Below are 22,101 nucleotides of genomic sequence, written 5' to 3'. Positions count from 1 at the left end.
CGAAACAAACCAGTCACAAAAGCTCAACTACTGTACAGCACACTTACATAAGACATCTGCAGTAGGAAACTCTATGGAGTTCAAGTTTACTAGTGTTGCCAACACCTCTTTAAGAGTTTAGTAAGCAAAGGGGAGCTCTTTGCTTAAGGGGAAGTGAGGTTCTGATAAGACTGACAGAACGACTTGGAAACAGAGTGGCGACATTTGAACGTGATAAATGCACCGTGGCTGCATTGTACCTGCAAAATGGCAAATGTAGATTTATCAGAATAAAACCAAAATGTATGTAACCTGGTTTGTAGGTTTCGTGGGTAAAACAATGAAAATGAAATTTGTTTGTGACTGACTACCTCATTCCAGCTCCACACGTAATCGTAGTATGACCTGTACAAGTTTACTTAACTTTGAGGGTGAAGGTAGAGTAGGGAGCATGGGGGTGAGACAGGTATGTCTTATTTCTACATTGATAAAAGAGAAAATTAAAGTATGTTAACTTGTATAGTGCTAGTCATCTTTGATCTATTTAAGCTACTTGGTTAGCAACTGGTCACAGTATAGAATTTCTGTACATGGAAATTAAAGGTACTGACGGTAGAGGATAAAGGACAGAAGTACAGAAAGAGTCATAAGGAAAGCCTCTTCCTGTTAGGTCTGGAATCTGTGAAGGCACACACTGGATAGTCTTTACTGATGGACCGGAAGAGTTGTGAAAAGAGAGACAGCACAGACGGCCTCAGAGTCTGTGGCTTGAGCAACGTGAAGAAATGAATGGCCACTTCCTGAGAGAGAGAGATCATGGGAAGAGTACAAACGTAACAAACTTACAAGGTGTCTCCGCTGACACCTGCAAAGCATTAATAAAGTATGCAGAGGGTCACTTCTATGAGAGACTGTCTAGTGGTCGACACAACGTCCTTTCCCCTTAATGCATCATCAGGAAGCTATTAGTGATGATTCATAAACCTTAGCCTTAATCCTTTAGTTATCCAATATTTTCACTCCACTGTGGTTTCCCTGCCCCACCTCACACCCCTATAATAATATATATTTCTGAGGCGCCCTGGTCGCCTGTTACCAATCCAGGGCTGCTAACCGAAAGGGCACCTATTCAGACCCACCAACCAGTCCATGGTAGGGAAATGAGGATGCCTGCTCCGGTGCAAGTTTACAGTGCCAGAAACCCCAGGAGTTGTAATAGATTTGATGGTGATGGGTTTGAGTTTTGGTGAATACATTTCTAAGTAAATGGGATAACAAAATGCTCTTTGCAGAAATTAACTTTGCAGGCTTCTGTCTATAAATTGAAGATAATCATTTTCTGTTTTGCAATGGTACCTGGAACTTTTAGAAGTAAAAAACAAAAACAATTGACTATTGTTCTTGATTTTGTGATGCAATCTTTTAAAAAAAAATCCTTATATTGGGGGATCCTAAAGCTCTTATAATAATCCATACATCAATTATATCAAACACATTTGTACATATGTTGCCATCACTTTCTAAACATTTCTACTTCAGCCCTTGGTATCAGCTCCTCTTTTTCCCCCTCCTTCCCAACCTCGTGAGCCTTTGATAAATTATATATTATTATTATTTTCATATCTTACACCAATTGCTATCTCCATTCCCCACGGTTTCTGTTGTTTGTCCCCCTGGGGAGAGGTGGCTATGCATCGATCATTGCGATCAGTTTCCTCTTCCTCCCCACCTCTCCCTACCTGCCCCCTACCCTCCCTGTATCACTACTCCCATTTCTGTTCCTGAGGGGTTTATCTGACCTGGACTCCGTGTGTTGTGAGCTCCATGTACATGCTCCAGTCTAGCCAGAAGTGAAAAGTGAACATGATAGTGCAGGGTGGGTTGGTGTGTGTGTGTGTGTGTGTGTAGGCCTCAAAGAGTCAGAGGAATGTTGTGTGTTTCATTGGTGCTATACTGTGCCCTGGTTGACGCATCCCTTCCTTGTGACCCTTCTCTGAGGGGATATCTCATTGTCTACAGATGGGTTTGGGTCTCTGCTCCAACCCCCCCCTCGTTCTCAACAATATGTTTTTTTGTTTGTTTTGGGTCTTCTGGTGCCTGTTACTGGACTCTGTCGACACCTCATTAATCCACAGGATGATGTGCTTCATCCATGTGGGCTTGTTGCTTCTCTGCTACATGGCTGCTTTTTTAACTTCAAGCGATGCAATAACTTTTTGGGGCTACCAACTCTTCGTGGCTCTTCACTAGAGTCATCATGTCCCAGGGGACACTTGGCAAGGTCCGGAGCCCTGCTGACACTGATGTGTAAGGTCTGGATGCTAAGTACAAGGTTGGCACTATTTTGAGGGAGAGCGTTTTACTGCCTTCACAACCCTCTGGACGGTGGCTGAGTCAGACAGTGGGGGGGGGGGTTGGGAGATAATTCTGGTTATTCTGGCTGTGAGTAGAAATCAGCTTGACAACAGTGAGGGCTTTTTTTGTTAAATAACTGCGATGGAAGGTGTGTGGGTGTGCTACGATGCTACTCAACATCTCACAACACACAGGATACCAAAGCAAGCCAAACCAAACCCACTGCCCCTGAGTAGACTGTGACTCAGCGGGACATTCTGGAGGGTTCCTGAGGCTGTGATCTTCATGGGAGCAGGCTGCCTCATCTTTCACCAGTGAAGTAGCAGTTGAGTTTGAATCTCAGACCAAGTAGTTATCAGTCTAGGGCTTATCAGACACCACCCTTATTAGGGCCCCTTGTGCATATGACCGCCCGTACAACCAAGAGCTACATGGTTCCAAGTGCCCACGGTGCTGTGGTTGAGAGCGGACATCACTTTCAATGCCATTAACCATATACCTCTTTCTCTTTCTCAGTCCATATTCTTGACATTTTTCTTCACTCCTGTGGTGGTTACAGAATCTCCTGTCAACTTGCAAAGGGGTGGAATCTAGCCTCTGTGTGGGCATGACCTTCTCCTGAGGCTTCTGGTCTTCCTCCCTGGAGGTGGGAAACATACTCTCCCTTGATACATTTCTGTTGACAAGCCACATGGAGCTACACTGATGGAACCAGAGCCCTGGAACTGGAGGACCCACGTGGAGACTCACACCAGCACTGAGATGCTTACATTACCATTGGATCCACAAGACTGTCCATCCATTAGCCTGTGATCATCCGGTATTCGGCGTCATTGTAGGTGTTGCATGAGTCTGAAGAGGAATTTAGACTGGTATCGGACATAAGGGCGAATATCGGACCTCTGGACTTGAACTGGACTGGGCTGGGATGTTTTCTTTTCTTTTTGTTTTTTTTAACAATTTATTGGGGTTCATACAATTCTTATCACAGTTCATACATATACATAATACACAATTATTATTTGACATAAAGCTATCTCTTACATATATATGAGTGCCTACGAATTTGTTTCTCTAGTCAACTTGGACTTAACACCACTCCCATACTTTTTTTTCCAAGAAGTTGGCTACAAGTTTCCTTGGATTTAAAGGGAGGGTGAGCGCTAAAATGTATGCCATGCTGTTTTTACCGGGTAGAGCTATTGTTAGAAAGTACCTGTCCATCCAGGGACGATATTTCTCACTTCTTCTTACAACTTGACTCTCTCTAATGGGTCAAGACTTTTATGAATCAGTATACATTCTCCACACTCCTCTTACACACTCATACCTCCATATTCATTCAGGTAAGTGATATCCAAAAGAAATAAGATGTAAGCCATATAAGTAATCTAAAATTTCCAGTAGGCACATATCAAAATGTAAAAGACAGATGTAAAATAAAAATTAACACTGAATTCTATTTAATATATCTAAAATATTATTCAATAAGTAATCAAATAAAATTATTGATATATTTTAATTGTACTAAGTCTGCAATATCTGGTATATAGTTTATAGCTCAAAGCACATTTCAACTTAGACTGCTGTGTTAGTCTGGGTAGACTAGAGAAACAAATTCATAGAGACACTTACATGTGTATAAGAAAGAACTTCATATACAAGAGCAATTGAATATTGAGAAAACATCCCAGCCCAGCCCTATGTGCGATACCAATCATAAAGTCCTCTTCAGACTCACAAAACACACAAAATAACACCGAAATACAGGAAGCTCACAGGCCAGTGGGTGGGAAGTCTTGTGGATCCAGTGGCGTTGTGAGCATCTCAGCGCTGGCAGGGGTCTCTGCATGACTCCTCCAGCTCAGGGCACTAGCACAGTTCCATGTGTCTTCTCAACAGGGCTGTCTCGCAGGGAGTGAGCCGAAAGAATGTCTTCCACCTCCAAAAAGGAATACAGGAGTTCCCAGATTTCTCAGGAGAAGGCCATGCCCACACAGAGGCCTCATTGGCTATGACTTGACTGACAGGTTAGACTCCACATCTTCACTCTGCATCCTCAAATGACACCAGAATATGTAACTACCACAACTTACAAGTGCTCAGATGCCACCTACGACCTATGAATGCTATTGGACAGAGCAGCTAAATGCAGATGATGACAGGCTCCTAGGAGATGCTGAAGCAACAAGGTCGGAGGGGACTGACCCTTTCTTCATGATATACACAGGAGCTACTCACTGGGTGGGGGGGGGCACCCACCTTGGTCTGATACTTGGCTGTGTATTAAGCCCCTGAAATTTGGGGTTTGTTCCAGTTGCTGATGCTGACCTATCTATGAAAGATCCCTAACAGACCGGGTCACGTGTTTGCACCTCAAAGCCACCGTCATGTCTTTGGCGCTGTAGTCCACAATCTTGCTCTCTCTTTAAGATTTCTAGTTTCCTCTTCACGCTGGTTGTTTCTGCTCTCTCTGCGATCACATTCTAGTATGTTGGCACTACTCTTATTTCCGCAACAATCCCCTTCTTATGGCTCTGCCTTATTTTGTTCACAACTGTGAATTGTTATATTTCAATGGTTTTTCCTTCAGAGATCTTGTAACCAATTATTCTATACTTAAATGAGTACCTAAAAATGATCAGGAAAGGTACCACAATATCCTGTAGCTTTGGAAGATAATATAACCTTGGAATATAAGCTCTGGACAGATGGATAATAATAACTTATGTGTCTAAACTTATGTGTTGGGGAGTTAAACTGTTTAAAATGAAAACATCAGCTAATATAGATATATATATATAGAATTATCTTTAAAAGACCCAGAATTACCTTGGTTGCATTTACCTAGGAAAAACTATTACTAGGAGAACTGAACTGATGATATATTAAGATGATAGTTAGTTTATGAACATCTCGGCCCGTTGAAGGCCTTTGTTCAAAAGCCTTTGTGTAGAAAAGAACTAACAAAAAGCCGGACGCTGCTGTCCCTGCAAGGCCCGCAGGCGAAGTGATGAAGAAAGCTCACCGTGCGCTGTGTCTGAAAACACCACGGTGCATCTCACATGTTCTCTCCTCCTGTGAGTTGGCAGAGGGGCCTGTGGACCAACCCTGGGTCTCTAATGAACTTCCCGACATGTGTGAGGAGGAGCTACCTGCTTGTTCCTTGAGTCCATTCTGCTTCCTTCTACTGGAAGAGAACTCCCAGAAGCATGTACCTGGTTTCCTCAGGAATTGGCCTCATGCACCATTTCCCTTTGTGGATTCTGCTATGCATAATTTCTCTCTCTGTCATGAAGGACAGCCGCGAGCATACTGGCATGCGGGCGCTGTGAGCCCTAGTGAATCATCAGACGAGTCAGTCGCCCTGTGTTTGCCAATCTAAGTTGTATTAGTCTGGGTTGACTAGAGAAATGCATTCATAGGCACTAATATAAGAAAGAGCTTATATAAACAATACATGCACATTAAGAAAACATCCCAGCCCAGACCAGAGCAAGTCCGTAAGTCTTTATTAGCCCATTTGTCTGATACCAATCTATAAATTCCTCTTCAGACTCATGGAACACATGCAATGATGCCGAATGCAGGAAGATCACAGGCCAGTGGGTGGAAAGTCTTGTTGATCCAGTGGCAGTGGAAGCATATCAGGGTGGGCAGGGGTCTCTACGTGGCTCCTCCAGCTCCAGGCCTCTAGTGTAGTTCCATGTGTCTTGTCAGCAGGAAGACGAAGCAGAGAGAGTGTGTGTGTATCTGGCCTCCAGTGAGCTATTTATCTCCGTGGTGCCTCCAAATGAGGTCATCAAGCTGCAACCTGAGTGACAGGCTAGACTCCACCCCTTCTCCAGCTGACAGGAGATGATGTCCGTGCACTTAAGTACATCTGTGATAATCGACTGAGCAGCAGGAGAAGTAAACCGGTACGTGTGCAACTGTGTTTGTGAAACAGGCCTCATTCTATTTGAACATTCTATCTGACCATTACATAAATTAAAATACAGGTACTCACCAGATCAATGGTTTTGGCTCTCTGTTTAGACTCATCATCACACCAGGTTTCACACCACAGCCAGTCTTGAGGAAGAGATTTAATGGCAACTTGGTAAATCATATTATTGGGAAGATCCTACAAGGAAAAAAAAAGGTTTTAAGTTGATAGAGAGAAAAAACAGAGCAAAACATTACAAGCAGATCATTAGAAACATGCAAATTAGATACTTATCTGTATTAAAATATTAGAAAAATATGTCATTTACCTCAATCGTTTTGTGGCAAGCCTGAGCCTCTGCACTGGGACAAAGCCCATACCTCTCCTAGACTTCAACTCCTCCCTCTGAGGATGAAGAGGCCCAGAAACCCACCCTCTCAGATTCTCCCAAGTGGACAAACTACCTCCACTTGCCTGAGTCACCAGGATTAATCATTCACAGGGCGCTTGATATTACTGTTTTCCTTAGTCACCACCACACACTGTTGATTCCCAGGATGATGTTTCTTGAATATTTTCACAGGTCTGCATATTCAGGGATTTTATGCAAAGATTGCTGGCATCTGGATTAACGGATGTTTGAATAGTAAACAAATCTCTCATAAACCTCACTGCCAAGGAGTCGATGCTGACTCATAGCAACCCTACAGGACAGGGTAGAGCTGCCCCTGTGAGTGTCCGAGGCGGTAACTCTTTACTGGAGGAAAGCCCAGTCTTTCTCCTTCAGAACAACTAATGGTTTGGACCTGCTGACTCGGCAGTCAGCCAGTGCTCCTAATAGCCACTATGCTCCTAGTAAGTTAAAACCAGACTGCTGAAGTGACTTATAAAGTTCTCCTCTACATTCTGGGGTGACCGAGACCATTACATGTTCAAGATCATGAGCAAATCCATCCCTCTACCGCTCTCTTGTACCTCTTTGCAATCTCTCCTGCCTGCTCTTCTGTAACCACCCAATCCAAACTCAATTCCTGGCTATTGAGTAAAGACCAACTCACAGTGATCTTATGGGACAGAGCAACACTGCCACTGTGGGTTTCTGAGACTGTCAATCTTTATAGGACTAGAAAGCCTCATTAAAAAAATAATTTTATTGGGAGTTCTTACAGATATCATAACACTTCACTCACATCAAGCAGTATTGTACAATTGCTACCACAATCAGTTTCAAAACAGTTTCTTTCTTCTTGAAATCCTTGATATCAGCTCCCCTTTATCTCCGTCCCCCCAACAGCCCCCCCAGGAACCCTTATTCCTTTTTTTCTTTTTGCCATTCTTACACAATAAAATATATCCATTCGCATACAATTCTGTTGTCCAATCCCACTGAATGGGGTTATACTGTCATCAATGCTATGAGCTCCTGATTCCCCCCTGTTACTATTTCTGATGGGTTCTCTATCTTGACTTTCATGTACCAAAAGATTGTAAATATACAAACGAACATATGCAAATCTAACAGGATTCATGAGGTAAACAAGTAAAACTATAATAGTAAGGGGAGGAACTAATAAAGAACTAGAGGATAGTTACGTGGTGCCATATGGCACTCTGGATTTATCATCCCTTCTGTGTGGCCCTTCTGGGAGGGACCACACAGATATCTGACAGGTGCGTTCTAAGCCTCCACTTCATCCATGCCCTGTCACATAGACTTGGTTGCTTATTTTTGAACTTCTGATACCTCTTATGGACCCTTCATGTGTGAACATGCTGGTGTGCTTCTTCCCTGTGGGTTTTGTTGCTTCCCTGTTAGATGGTCACTTGTTTAACTACAAGCTTTTAACACTGCAGGCACTGTATCTGTTTATAGCTGGGCACCATCAGCTTTCTTCACCAGTTTAGAAAGCCTCATCATATCTCTTCAAGTAGCTGGTGGTTCTGCATGGTGACTTGGCGCTTCTTCAGCAACCCAATGTGTAACTCACTATGCCACCAAGGCTGCGTCCGACCGAACTCAGACCTTAAGGAACCATGAACCACTATGGGCGGGTGAAACTTTCTAGAATATCATATAGAGAGACTCAGTATGCATATGTTTGATCTAGCTTCTTCTTGTCACCCACATTTGTATAAACGGTTTATTCCTTTGACTATTGGGTTGGATTACATTGTGTATGAACAAACCACAGTTTTTATCCATTTTCATCTTCTGCGGCTATTTATTTTAGTGCTAAGCAGCTGTTGACGTGAGCCGCAGTGATCCTTGGCTCTTGGTATTCATGTTCTGGAGTAATTTTCTTCCCTAGACTGCGCATGTTAAACCTAGTAACTGCTTTTCTTCTAACAGAATATGACAAATGTTATGTGTCTAGTTCTGTGACTGGGTAATAACGACTGATTTCATTTTTCTCATCTCTAGTTCTCACGAGCTTGCCCTAATGTAGGGGAGCTTGAAGTGTGAATGTGTTTGAAAGCAAATCCTTGACCAGTTGGGCCTTCAGACCAGAAAGCTTTTCACAATGACTGCTTTGCTAGGAACCACGCAGCAGAACATTCAGCTGCGCTATGCCTGGATTTTGTGCCTTAGGAAGCACATGCTGTTTTCAGCAGTTGAACTTTGGAGTAATAGAAAATGAAGTGTAACTTCTAGGTGCTGGTTCTTCCAAAGGAAACTGCTGTGATTATTCATGCACAAGTCCCAGTGTGGGTCTCCACTATAAGCCTCAGCGTGAGGGGCTGAGCGCTAGCTCTGCAGGTCTCTAAAGAAGCCCCGCCCAGGCATCTGGTCTCTGAAGAAGCCCTGCCCAGGCATCTGGCCTCTGGAGAAGCCCCGCCCAGGCATCTGGCAAGCGTGAAAAGACCATAGCTAGAAAGGCCATGCCAAGTCATCCAGCATACTACGGTGGGCGGGGGTGAGGGAGGGGGGAGGATAGGACTGCCACCCAGAGCTCAAGAGGTGGGTGTGCTCTACCCCCCAAATGCAGAAAAATGGGCCTGCTGGTTTGAAAATGTTACTTTTTGAAAATGTTGAGTCTGAAGTGAAAAATTTATATTTAAGCAGTCATGTCCCAAAGAGAATTGCGTAAAGGGCAGGGGTTTGAGACAGAGGCTGGAAATCTAAAGTTCTAAAATTTAAAACCAGGAAGTTGAAACAGTCTATGACTACACATGGAAAACTACTCTATTTACATTTTACTTACCTGATCTAGGTTTGAAAGGCTGCTTGGATCTTGACTGAGAGCTTGGTATTGACCCCTGAGCCTGTCACCTGCAGCAATTTTTCTGAACTTCTTGAGGTCCACTACATACAAGGCACTGAAACAAAATATATATATATATATATTTTTCCAAGTATAAACTATGTATTTCCATTTCCTTCCCTAGCGACTGTTACAGTGATGGTGTTAGTTCAACTACCCATATTCTTGGGTCTCTCTCATAATTATTATTTCTTCTACAAATTTATTTTAGTGTCTACTATTTCCAAAGGACTTGATGTTTATTTTTAACATTGTGAGGACTTACATCTCTTAGGAATAGCTCATTTTTTGTAAAACCTCAAGACACAGTATGTTTTGAAAGACGGGTCTCTATTTTGTTATCTGAGGAACCAGGTTTAAATCCTGCACAGTATCTACACGCATCTACTTGAGCCATCCTACTTGGGTTTTCACAACTGGCTCAGCTATGCACGGGCAGTGTTAAGTCTGAGCAAGTTAAATTATAATTGCCTCATTTTCCTCATCTATAAAACAAGAATAATAATAGATGATCAAAAGAATGTTGAGAAGATCTATGAGGTGATAATATATAAGAACTTAGGCATGTAATAAGCATAACTGGTTGCTATTATTTCAAATCAAATGGAACCTGTGATTCCAGAAATGTATTAAAAGTTAGGAGTAGGGATTTTCTTACCTGATGTGGTATTTCCTTCCTAAAAGGTGTGATGCCCAGTATCCTGTTTTCCAGAAACGATATCCATCCATTTCAGTGCGGCTATCGCAGAATGGAGTATATCCATAAGGCGCTCCGCCCAGATCTAAATCTCGAAGCTCTTTTAAGTCATGTCTCACAATCTAAATAATTCAGATAGTTTCTCTGATGAGTACTGTACAATAACAGGAGTACAACTTTCTCTGATGCGTATTATACAAGTCCTTTTTATCTGAATCCAACATTATCATCATGTTCTTGCAGCGCTACACAGAACTGTATTTTCCTCACAGTTTCTTTCCCAATGTAATGTGACTTGACTAATTCATATTTTTACTTCTTGGCCTCTCCAAACCCTCAAACTTAGATATTTGGATCCTACGACAGTGGTCTTATTTATTAGCTAATGATTTTTAAGCAAAGTATCTTAAACAAAATCTGTTGTGGGGATTTAAACAAATTTTATCGGGGGCTCTTACAACTCTTATCACAATCTCTCTATCTATCTATCTATCTATCTATATATATATCCTCTGTGTCATGCACATCTGTACATATGCTGCCATCATCCTTTTAAACACATTTTCTTTAACACACTTAAGCCCTTGGTATCAGCTCATCTTTCTCCTCCCTTTCTCTCTCCCTCCCCCATGAACCCTTGATAATTTATATATTTTTTACTGTTTTACATTGACCATTATCTCCCTTCACCCACTTTTCTGCTGTTGGTCCCCCAGAGAGGGGGGCAATATGTCAATCATTATGATCGGTTCTCCCTTACTCCCCCACGCCCCTCCCTTGCCCTCCTAGTTTCACAACTGCCCTTATTGGTCCTGAGGGGTTTATCTGTCCTGGATTCCCTGTGTTGCGAGCTCTTATCTGTACCTATGTACATGCTCTGGTCTGGCCAAATTTGTATGGTAGAATTGGGATCATGATAGTGGAGGGGGGGGGGGGTGAGAAGCATTAAAGAACTAGAGGAAAGTTGTGTGCTTCATCGGTGCTATACTACACCCTGACTGACTTGTCTCTTCCTTGTGACCCTTCTGTAAAGAGATGTCCAACTGTCTACAGATGGGCTTTGGGTCTCTACTCAGCCCCCCCCCCATTCACATCTATATGATTTTTTGTTTTGTGTCTTTGATGCCTGATTCCTGATCCTATCGACACCTCCTGATAACACAGGCTGGTGTGCTTCTTCCATGTGGCCTTTGTTGCTTCTGAGCTAGATGGCCGCTTGTTTATCTTCAAGCCTTTAAGACCCCAGATGCTATATCTTTTGATAGCTGGGCACCATCAGCTTCCTTCACATTTGCTTATGCACCTGTTTTGTCTTCAGCGATTGTGTCAGGGAAGGTGAGCATCGCAGAGTGCTGGGTTAGTAGAATAAGGTGTTCCTGAAATAAGGGAGTTTGGGGATAGTTTTACACATTATTCAATGTGGCATAGTGGTTATTTGTTGGGCTGCTAGCTGCAAAGTCAGCAGTTCGAAACTTCCAGCAGTGCCTTGGGAGAAAGATGGGAGAACTCCCATAAAGAGTTACAATTAAAAAAAAAAGTTACAGTTTTGGAAACTCAGAGGGGCAATTCTATACGGTTCTATAGGGTCACTATGAATCACCACCTACTTGATGGCAGTGAGTTTTTAATAAACATTATTCAAGTACTTCATACTTATATCTCATAGTATGAATTAGTAACTTAAAGCTATGTATTTTTACATTAAAATTTTGTAGTTGTTGAGTTACTTCAAATCCATAGTGCCCTTATCAACTCATATTTACTGCCACTGAATTGATTCTGACTCACAATGACCCTATTATAGTATAGCGGAACTGAGTGTTTCTAAGACGTAAACCATTATGGAAGTAGACAGCTTCATTGTTCTCCCACAGGGCTGCTGCTGGATCAAACTGCTGAACTTGAGGTCAGCAGCCCAATGTATAACCCACCATACCCCCAGGGCTCCTATAAAGCGACCTTTAGGACAGAGTAAAGTTGCCTCATCGTTTTCAAGGCTGAAGTCTTTGTGCAGGCATACTGTCACATCTCCTCCCAAGAAGTTGTTAGTGGGTTTAAGTAACTGACTTTCTGACTAGCAGACTAATGCTTTATTCACCTAAATCTCCATTACTGTATATAGGCAAATATTAGAGCGCCAGGGAAAACATGGATGATTTGAAATGGCTTGGGGAAAAATGTTAAGTTTTAGTTTTCAAAAGACTCTCCAGCAAAAACCCCAAATCCACTGCCATCAAGTTGATTCGAACTCATAGCAACCCTGTAGAGGCTTTCTGAGGATGTAAATCTTTGCAAGAGAAAATAGTCTCATCTTTGGGAAAATAGTATAAAAGTAATAAGAATTTAGAATTTAAGTAAATTATAACATATTCTTTGAAGAGGTCAGTTTTCTAAATTACCAGCAGGTATTCATACAACTTTTGTATTTATATATTATTGACATTAAAAATTCTGTGTGTTGGACCTGAACAGAAGTTTCACAGGGGCAGAAATCCGAGTGGCCAATAAACAAATGAGAAAATGTTCCTGATCATTAGCCATAAGAGAAATGCAAATTAAAACAACAATGTGCTACCATCCAACACCCTCAAAGATAGCTCAATTAAAAAAATCAGAAATCAACAACTCTTGGAGGGGCTGTGGGGAGATAGGTACTCTCGTCCACTGCTGGTGGACCTGTAGGTATGTACAGCTGCTATGGAAATCCATTTGGAGATATCTAAAACATGGAAATCAAGCTACAATATGACCCAGCAATGCCACTACTAGGTACATACCTAGAAGAGGCAAGAAACAAACCACAGCCAGACATCTGTGCTCCAATGTTCATCACGGCCCAGTTCACAACTACAAGGAGTTGGAAACAACCCAAATTTCCATCAACAGACGAATGGATTAAAAAACTGTGGTACATACATACAATGGAGTACTATGTATTATTAAAAAGCAGGGATGAACGCATGAAGCACAACCCCGCATGGGAAGAACTGGAGGAAATGATGCGAAGCCAAGTAAGCCAAGCCGAAAAGAACAAGTACTACATGAGTCTGCTGAGGTAAGCTTAACAAAAACTGCAAAAGGGGCGCAGGGAAAAAGCTACTGCATACACACATTCCTGGGGTGAGGTCCAGGTAGTATGGCAGGGTCAGACCCAAACCAGGGGTACATATGGTAGCGAACTAAAGAGGAGGGGGGAAATAAAACAAGAAATGGGTAGCAGGGGAACAAGGCACTAACCCACCCAAGGGGAGGGTATTGTTTATATCTCCACAGGGACAGAGGGACCAGACTTCAATCCGGTGCTCCAAGATGTGAATGCAACATACTGGCACGAAGCAGGGAACCAGTAGAGAAGTCAGAGGGTCCAGCCCCAATCCCAATGACGTGGACAGTTGCCCCTCCGTCCAAAAGAATTTACTTCAGAGGACAGCACTGAAGCTGCAGCTCAAGGAGAGGGATATGCCTGATCAGAGCACATGGGAGCAAATGAAGGGGAAGGAAGAGAGAGTGGAGCACATACTGGCCCATCAAGCCTTGTGGATGCTATCCCTGCTCAGAGAAGCCAATGCACAGAGAGGACCACATGGTCAGCCCCACTATGAGACAAGACATCCCTCACTGACTCATAGCCCTACTGGGGACAATACCGGAGACACAGTGTGGGAACTGTGCCCGATCTGACCCCACAACACTGAGGAAAACACTAAGGGCGTGCAACAGAACAGCAAAGGGAGCAGAGCAAGGAAGTCGTAAGGGAGTACCAAAAATACTTTGGGGCCAGGGTGTGGCACTCCATCAGACTCGACTGGAAAACACTCCTAAAGGTCAAGAAACAGACCTTGAACATTTTACAGGCTTTACTTTTTTTTAATGTGTGTTGTTGTTGTTCTCTTTTGTTGCTTCGTTTGGCTCTGTCTTCTTCTTTTAAAAAAGATTTTATTAAGGACTCATACAACTCTTATCACAATCCATACACACATCAATTGTATAAAGCCCATCTGTACGTTCTTTGCCCTCATCATTTTCAAAGCATTTGCTCTCCACTTAAGCTCTTTGCATCAAGTCCTCTTTTTTCCCCTCCCTCTCCGCTCCCCCCTTCCTCCTGCACCCTTGATCATTTATAAATTATTATCTTTTCATATCTTGCCCTGTCCGACGTCTCCCTTCACCGCCTTTTCTGTTGTCCATCCCCCAGGGAGGAGGTCACATGTAGATCCTTGCAATCAGTTCCCTCTTTCCAACTCACTCACCCTCTACCCTCCCAGTATCATCACTCACACCCCTGGTCCTGAAGGTATCATTTGCCCTGGATTCCCTGTGCCTCCAGCTCCTATCTGCACCAGTGTACATCCTCTGCTCTATCCAGATTTGTAAGGTAGAATTCGGATCATGGTAGTGGGGAGGGGGGGGGGAGCATTTAGGAACTGGAGGAAAGCTATATTCTTCATCGGTGCTACATCGCACCCTGACTGGCTGTTTTGTTTTTGTGCATGTTATTATCTCTTTATCTCTGTAGGTCTATCTAGATAAGATAGGCTGGACAAACAATCCAGAGGAGAAAACAATGGGACTGATGGTTTCAGGGGGACATCAGAGGGGGAGGGGAAAGGAAGTGGTGGTAACAAACCAGGGACATAGAGGAAAGAACTAGGGGGTAAAGGGCATTTATAGAGGTCTAAATACAGGCATATACATATGTAAATATATTTATTTATGAGGATGAGGAAACAAATCTATGTGCATATATTTATAGGATTAGTACTAAGGTACCAGATGTACACTGGGCTTTCACCCAAGTACTCCCTCAATGCAAGAATACTTTGTTTTATTAAAGTGGCATTCCAGGATGCTCACCTTCCCAACAGGATCTCTGAAGACAAATGGGTGCATAAGCAAATGTACTGAAGAAAGCTGATGGTGCCTGGCTATCAAAAGATATAGCATCTGGGTCTTAAAGGCTTGAAGATAAACAAGTGGCCATCTAGCTGAGAAGCAATCAAGCCCACCGGAAGAAACACACCAGCCTGTGTAAGCATGAGGTGTCGAAGGGATCAGGTTTCAGGCATCAAAGAAGGGAAAATCATATCATTGTGTGTTCTCCTTCCCGATACGATCGCTCAGGACAAATGGTGGCATGAAGAAGTGTGGTGAAGAAAGCTGATGGTGCCCAGCCATCAAAAGATGTAGATAGCTTCTGGCGCTTTAAAGGCTTGAGGGTAAACATTTAGCACAGAAGAATCAAAGCCCACATGGAAGAAGCACAGCAGCCTGTGTGACCACGAGGCATTGAAGGGATCAGATATCAGGCATCAACGAAAAAAACATCACATCATCGTGAATGAAAGGGAGTGCAAAGTGGGGCAGTGGGTTTTGGGGCTCCAGTTTAAAAAAAAGACTTGTTTTCAAGTGACTATGAATAAATAGCCTATATTCAGGGAAGCCCACGATGAAAGTTTTTGGTGTTTTTAATAATTCTCATGCTTTTCAAAACAAGTTATTTCAGAGAGATTGGCCCTGTTCTCAATTATGAGGGGTAGTTACTGAAATACCCTAGAGTTTTCTGTGTAATTCTGACATTTTGTTTTTAAGAATACAGTAGTTATAAATCAAAATTATGTTACATGTTTATGAAGAACAGCAAAGAAAGATAATTAGCATCAAGTAACATAAATTTAGCACCTTTATTCAGAGAGAAGTATTAAAAAACCAACATAGAGTACCACTCAAAACTGTAGCTAATCAAATTACCTGGTCAGCATCAACGAAAATTATTTTGTTCACTGCTAGAGGAAAAAGGACGTCCAGGAAAAGAATTTTGTACCCCCAAATAATCCTCTGTTTTTCAGTCTGCGGGTGAAGCCAACGGGGCCACCTATACTGAACAAGTTCGTACTGGAATCCATATTCCTTAGCCATGTGCGGGGTCACTTCCTGAGAGGACACAAGCCACAAAGTCAAACAAGGAAGACAGAGAGAGAGAGAGATTACGAAAGGTACAATTTACTGTAAATAATTACAAACTGATGGGGAAAATGCCTAGATACTACTTCTTACAAAACTTGTACCTACTAACGGGAAATAAGATGTTGGCAAAGCTAAAAATAAAATTACACATGAACTATACAATGTGATGCTATACAAAATAACAGGTGTGCTATGGAAGCTAGCCGCATATTAACTAATATGTGTGATTGTCCACCTGGGCTATTAATGCCTGCTTTGAGAAAACATGGCTTTCGCAAGATGAGCCTCCGGACTTCGAACTCCTATGCATCAAACGTTTTATGTACATGGCAGCATTTTGGTTGATTAACCAAAAACCCACCCATTGCCATCAAGCTGATGCAGAGTCACAGCACGCCTAGCGGGTTTCTGACATGGCACATCATCATGGAAGCGGACAGCTGGTAGGGCGGATGGCTGCCCGCGTGTCACCAGGACTTTCTGTTGACTGAGTGATTGGAAGCACACCAAAACACACTGTGGTTGCATTCAGGCACATCTTAGTTCTGAAAGAGACACCCTTATTTTCTAACACTTGTAAAAGATTTTTGGGGCAGATTTGCCCAATGCAATACATCAATTTATCTCTTGATTTTGGCTTCCATAGCTGTCTATTGTGGATACAAGTAAACTGACATCTTCACAACGGCCTGGTTTTCTCTATTTATTATGATTGGTCTCTGTCTCAGCTGTGAGGATTTCACCCCCCCCCCCCCAGTATGTTAAAGGGTAATCCAAACTGAAGGCTGAAAGCGTTGATCTTCATTCGTTAAATGCTTTAAATCCTCCTGACTTTTAGCAAATAAGATTGTGTCACTTGCAATAACACAGATGGTTAATGAGCCTTGCTCAGATCCGACACTGTATTCGTCTTCATAGTCAAACGTCTTGGACTGTTTGCTCAGCAGAGAGATGGAATAAATATGGCGAAAGGATACAACCCTGACACACACCTTTCTTGATTTCATACCCTTGTGTTTGAATGAACGATTTCTTGGTCTATGTACAGGTTCAACATGAGCACATGTAGAGCCTTCTGTTTTCAGTCAAGATTTACCTGTTCAGTCAGCAATGGTCTCTTGTTCCATGTTCTCTTCTAAACCCGGCTTGGATTTCTGGCAGTTTCCTACAGGTGTACTTCTGCAACCATTTTAAAATTACCTTCAGCAACATTATACTTGCCGATGATATTAGTTCAAAATCTCCGCATTCTGTTGTCTCCCCTATCTTTGGAATGGGCACACATATGGCCCTCTTCCAGTCAGTTGGCCAGAAAATTTCTTGGCGTGAGCCTAGGAACACTTTGTGTGCTGAAACATTTTAATTTGTATTCTTTCCATTCCTGGGTCCTTGATTTTTGCCAGTACTTTGAGTGAAGCTTAAACTTCTTCCTTCAATACCATCAGTTCTTTTTGTTTTTAATCGTTTAATTAGGGGCTCATACAACTCTTATCACAATCCATACAGACATCAATTGTGTAAAGCACATTTGTACATTGATTGCCCTCATCATTCTCAAAACATTTGCTCTCCACCTAAGCCCCTGGCATCAGCTCATTATTCCCCTCCCTCCCTGCTCCCCCCTTCCTCATGAACCCTTGATAATTTATAAATTATTATTTTGCCATATCTTGCCCTGTCCAACGTCTTCCTTCACTCACTTTTCTGTTGTCTGTCCCCCATGGAGGAGGTCACATGTAGATCCTTGTAATCGGTTCCCCCTTTCCAACCCACCCTCCCTCTACATTCCCAGTATCGCCACTCACACCACTTGTCCTGAAGGGATCATCTGCCCTGGATTCCCTGTGTTTCTGGTTCCTATTGTATCAGTGTATATCCTCTGGTCTAGGTAGAATTGGGATCATGATAGTGGGTGTGTGTGTGTGTGTGTGGGGGAAGCATTTAGGAACTAGAGGAAAGTTGTATTTTCCATCGTTGCTACGTCGCACTGTCTGGTTCGTCTCCTCCCCGAGACCCCTGTGCAAGGGGATCTCCAGTAGCCTACAAATGGGCTTTGGGTCTCCACTTCACACTTCCCCCCCATTCACTATGGTAAGAATTTTTGTTCTGATGATGTCTGATACCTGATCCCTACAACACCTTGTGATTGCACAGGCTGGTGTGCTTCGTCCATGTGGGCTTTGTTGCTCTGAGCTAGATGGCCACTTATTTACCTTCAAGCCTTTAAGACCCCTGATGCTATATCTTTTGATATCCGGGCACCATCAGCTTTCTTGGACACATTTGATTATGCACCCATTTGTCTTCAGTGATTGCATCATGGAGTTGAGCACACAATGATAAGATTTTTTGTTCTTTGATGCTTGATAACTGATGCCTTTGGCACCTCGTGATCACACAGGCTGGTGTGCTTCTTCTATGTGGGCTTTGATGCTTCTGAGCTAGATGGCTGCTTGTTTACCTTCAAGCCTTTAAGACCCCAGACGCTGTATCTTTTGATAGCCGGGCACCATCAGCTTTCTTCACCGCATTTGTTTATTCACCCGCTTTGTCTTCAGTGGTTGTGTCGGGAAGGAGAGCATCATAGAATGCCAATTTAATAGAAGAAAGTATTCTTGCATTGAGGAGTACTTGAGTGGAGGCCCAATGTCCTTCTGCTACCTTAATACTAAATGTATAAATATAGGCACATAGATTTATTTCCCCATCCTTATATATAAATATATTTGTATATATACATGTCTTTATCTAGACCTCTATAAATGCCCTTTGCCTCCCAGCTCTTTCCTCTATTTCCCTTGACTTTCCTCCTGTCCCACTATGATGCTCAGTCCCCACCAGGGTTTCAGCAATTCCTCTTGGTTACATTACACTCGATCATGCCCTACCAGGCCTCCCACACCCTCCTCACCACCAATTTGGATCACTTGTTGTTCCCTTGTCCCTGGGTTTGTTACCACTTCCTTTCCCCCCACCTCCCTCTCTGCCATGTCCCCCCAGAGCTGTTGGTTCCATTGTTTTCTCCTTCAGATTGTTCATCCAGCCTATCTTATTTAGACAGACCTGTGGATATAATAACATACATAAAAACAAGACAGAGCACAACCAAGCAACAATATACAACAAAACAACAATGACAAAAAAACCCAAAACACTCTACAAGAAAGAAAAGCTTGTAAATACCTGTGCATAAGCCGAGTTTCCCAGCACATTTCTAGGGCAGTTTTTGTGGTAAAATTGGGTGCCTCAGCTGATATTCGGGTTCGCTAATACTCAAGTATGTATGGTATATGTTACCTTCTAAAATGGTTGAACATTGAATTTTCTTTTTGGTTCAGTGATTTTTAATTTCTTCCACCTTATATTTAAATGCACCATCCAATATTTTGCCCATAGAATCCAAACTCACTGCTACTGATTTGATTCTGACTTATAGGGAAACTGTGAGGGAGGGCAGAAATGCCCTATAGGTTTTTAAGACTGTGAAGTTGAGTAGAAAAATCTCAACTTTCTCCTGCAGAGTACCTGGTGGTTTTGAACAGCTGACGTTGTGGTTAGCAGCCTAACACATAGCCCTCTATGCCATCAAATCAATCACTGATCTTGAAGAATCCTCTCATGCAGTCTTCACTGGCCTTTTTTTACTAAGGCTGCATTTTCTGACTACCATTCCTGGTTTCCAACTTGTCTCCAAATTACCGTATATACTCATGTAAAAGCCGAGTTTTTCAGCACTTTAAAAAAAACGCAGTTTTTGTGGTAAAATTAGGTGGCTTGGCTGATATTTAGGTCAGCTCATGCTCGAGTATATACAGCAATTATCTCTGCATCTTGGTTGTTCATTAGGGGATTTAGAAACTGGTTAAAAATACCCAATTTCTTCATCCTCAGCATAAAATATATGTAAATTTGATGAAGAGCTATATGAACTTGTCTTCCTCGTAGACATATATATATATTACCTTATCACTGATAGTGTTGTACATCAGGATGATGCATCACATTATTTTTCAATTTTTTGTTTCTGGCTTAGTAGACCACATGACAGTCCAATTCAAAAGGGCCAACCAGTCTAGTTCAGCCCACTCATGTCTAGGCTATTCATCTATCTCCATGGGTTCCATTTCATTTTTGATGGCTTCCAAGTTCACCAGGTTGATGCTTCATGTTCTAATTATTAACGTATGCTTACAGCTGTTTCTTGTTATTTTGGATCATCTCTACCAGCAAACGAAGGCTCTGAAAGCTTGAATCTATCCACATGATGAAAGCTGACTCAGTTGCATTCTGAGAGCCTTCCAACCTGGAGGGCTCACTTTCCAGCCCCACAGCAGACGATGCTCCACGGCTATTCAGAGAGTTTCCACCGGCCACTTTCAAAACAGATTTCCAGGACCTCCTTCCTAGTCAGTCTTAGTCTGGAAGCTCCCCTGAAACCTTTCTACCTTGGGTGCTGTGATAATTAGATTTTACATCAAATTGGGCCAGGACCCTTTCAGAGATGACCTAGCACAGTGTGGTCAACTCCATGATGGAATCTTCTATGAAGCAGCTAAGCAGTCAATCTGCTCACAGTCTTAATAGAATTGAGGGCGGTTTCCTGGAGAGTGTGGCTCACTTAAAAAAACATTTTTAAAAAATCGATCATTTTATTGGGGGCTCATACATTTCTTATCACAATCCATAGATACAACCATTGTGTCAAGCACACATATATTTGTTGCCATCCTTATTCTCAAAACATTTTTTCTATTTGAACCCTTGGTATCAGCTCCTCTTTTGTTCCCCCCCCCCACCTCATGAACCCTTGATGATATATAAATTATTTTTATTTTCATATTTTATACCATCTGCTGTCTCCGTTCATCCACATTTCTGTTGTTAATCACCCTGGGGGGGGAGTGGGTTATACAGTGATCATTGTGATCGGTTCCTCCTTTCTCCTCCCACCTTTCCCTTACCCTCATGGTATCACTACTCTCATTACTGGTCCTGAGGGGTTTATCTTTCCTGGATTCTGTGTGTCAAGAGCTCTTATCTGTACCAGTGTACATGTTCTGGTCTAGCCAGATCTGTAAGATATAGCTGGAGTCATGATTGGGCCAGGGGGTTTGGGGAGAGAATGCATTAAAGAACTAGAGCAGCGGTTCTCAACCTGTGGGTCACGACCCTTTGGGGGAATTGAACGACCCTTTCACAGGGGTCACCCAATTCATAACAGCAGCAAAATTACAGTTATGAAATAACAATGGAAATAATTTTATGGTTGGGGGGGGTCATCACAACATGAAGAACGGTATTAAAGGGTCGTGGCATTAGGAAGGTTGAGAACCATTGAACTAGAGGAATGTTGTGTGTTTTGTAGGTGCTATACTGGACCCTGGCTGGCTCGTCCCTTCCTTGTGACTCTTCTGTGAGGGGATGTCCAATTGTCTACAGATGGGTTTAGGGTCTCCATTCCAACCCCCTCATTTGCACCAAAATGGTTGTTTGTTTTGGGTCTTCTGATGCCCGATACCTGATTCCATCGATACCTCATGATCACATGGGTTGGCGTGCTTCTTCCATGTGGGCTTTGTTATTTCCCTGCTAGATGGTGTGTCCTACTTGTAGTAGAGATTGACAGTGTGCTCACATCCACTGTTGAATCTGGATCCTGCATTTGGTTTGGGACCTCTTGTCATAGCACCTGCTGATCCCAGGTGCCATCAGTGGACTGCTGACCTTGGATTCATTGCACTGATCTCAGATTTGTTCAGTTTTGCATCTACCAGCTATGACCTTCCTGCTTCATTTCCCTGCTTTGGTTGTCAGCCCCTGAAGCTACGGGAGTCAGGAGAGGCCTTCAGTGTACCTCTGACCCACATCCTTTAAATGGACTGAACTCACTCACTGTTACAACTGCGTGAGCTCTT

At 42.7% G+C, this 22,101-nt stretch overlaps 1 protein-coding gene across 2 annotated transcripts in view; it reads right to left on the bottom strand.

Moving 5' to 3' along the window:
- The window catches only part of UGGT2 (UDP-glucose glycoprotein glucosyltransferase 2), a 264,459-nt gene that overhangs the window by 17,154 nt on the left and 225,204 nt on the right, over positions 1-22,101 (bottom strand). For both annotated transcript variants that reach the window (XM_075532610.1, XM_075532611.1), the window contains 4 exons: positions 15,971-16,153; positions 10,184-10,344; positions 9,466-9,580; positions 6,344-6,460 (listed from right to left, as the gene is read on the bottom strand). In XM_075532610.1, coding sequence (XP_075388725.1) covers positions 6,344-6,460; positions 9,466-9,580; positions 10,184-10,344; positions 15,971-16,153 — 576 coding nt within the window. The remainder of the gene's footprint in view (positions 1-6,343; positions 6,461-9,465; positions 9,581-10,183; positions 10,345-15,970; positions 16,154-22,101) is intronic.

The sequence above is a fragment of the Tenrec ecaudatus genome, chromosome 15 (genome assembly GCF_050624435.1).
Source record: "Tenrec ecaudatus isolate mTenEca1 chromosome 15, mTenEca1.hap1, whole genome shotgun sequence".
Taxonomy (NCBI): domain Eukaryota; kingdom Metazoa; phylum Chordata; class Mammalia; order Afrosoricida; family Tenrecidae; genus Tenrec; species Tenrec ecaudatus.
This window is presented reverse-complemented; position numbering and strand designations above follow the sequence as displayed.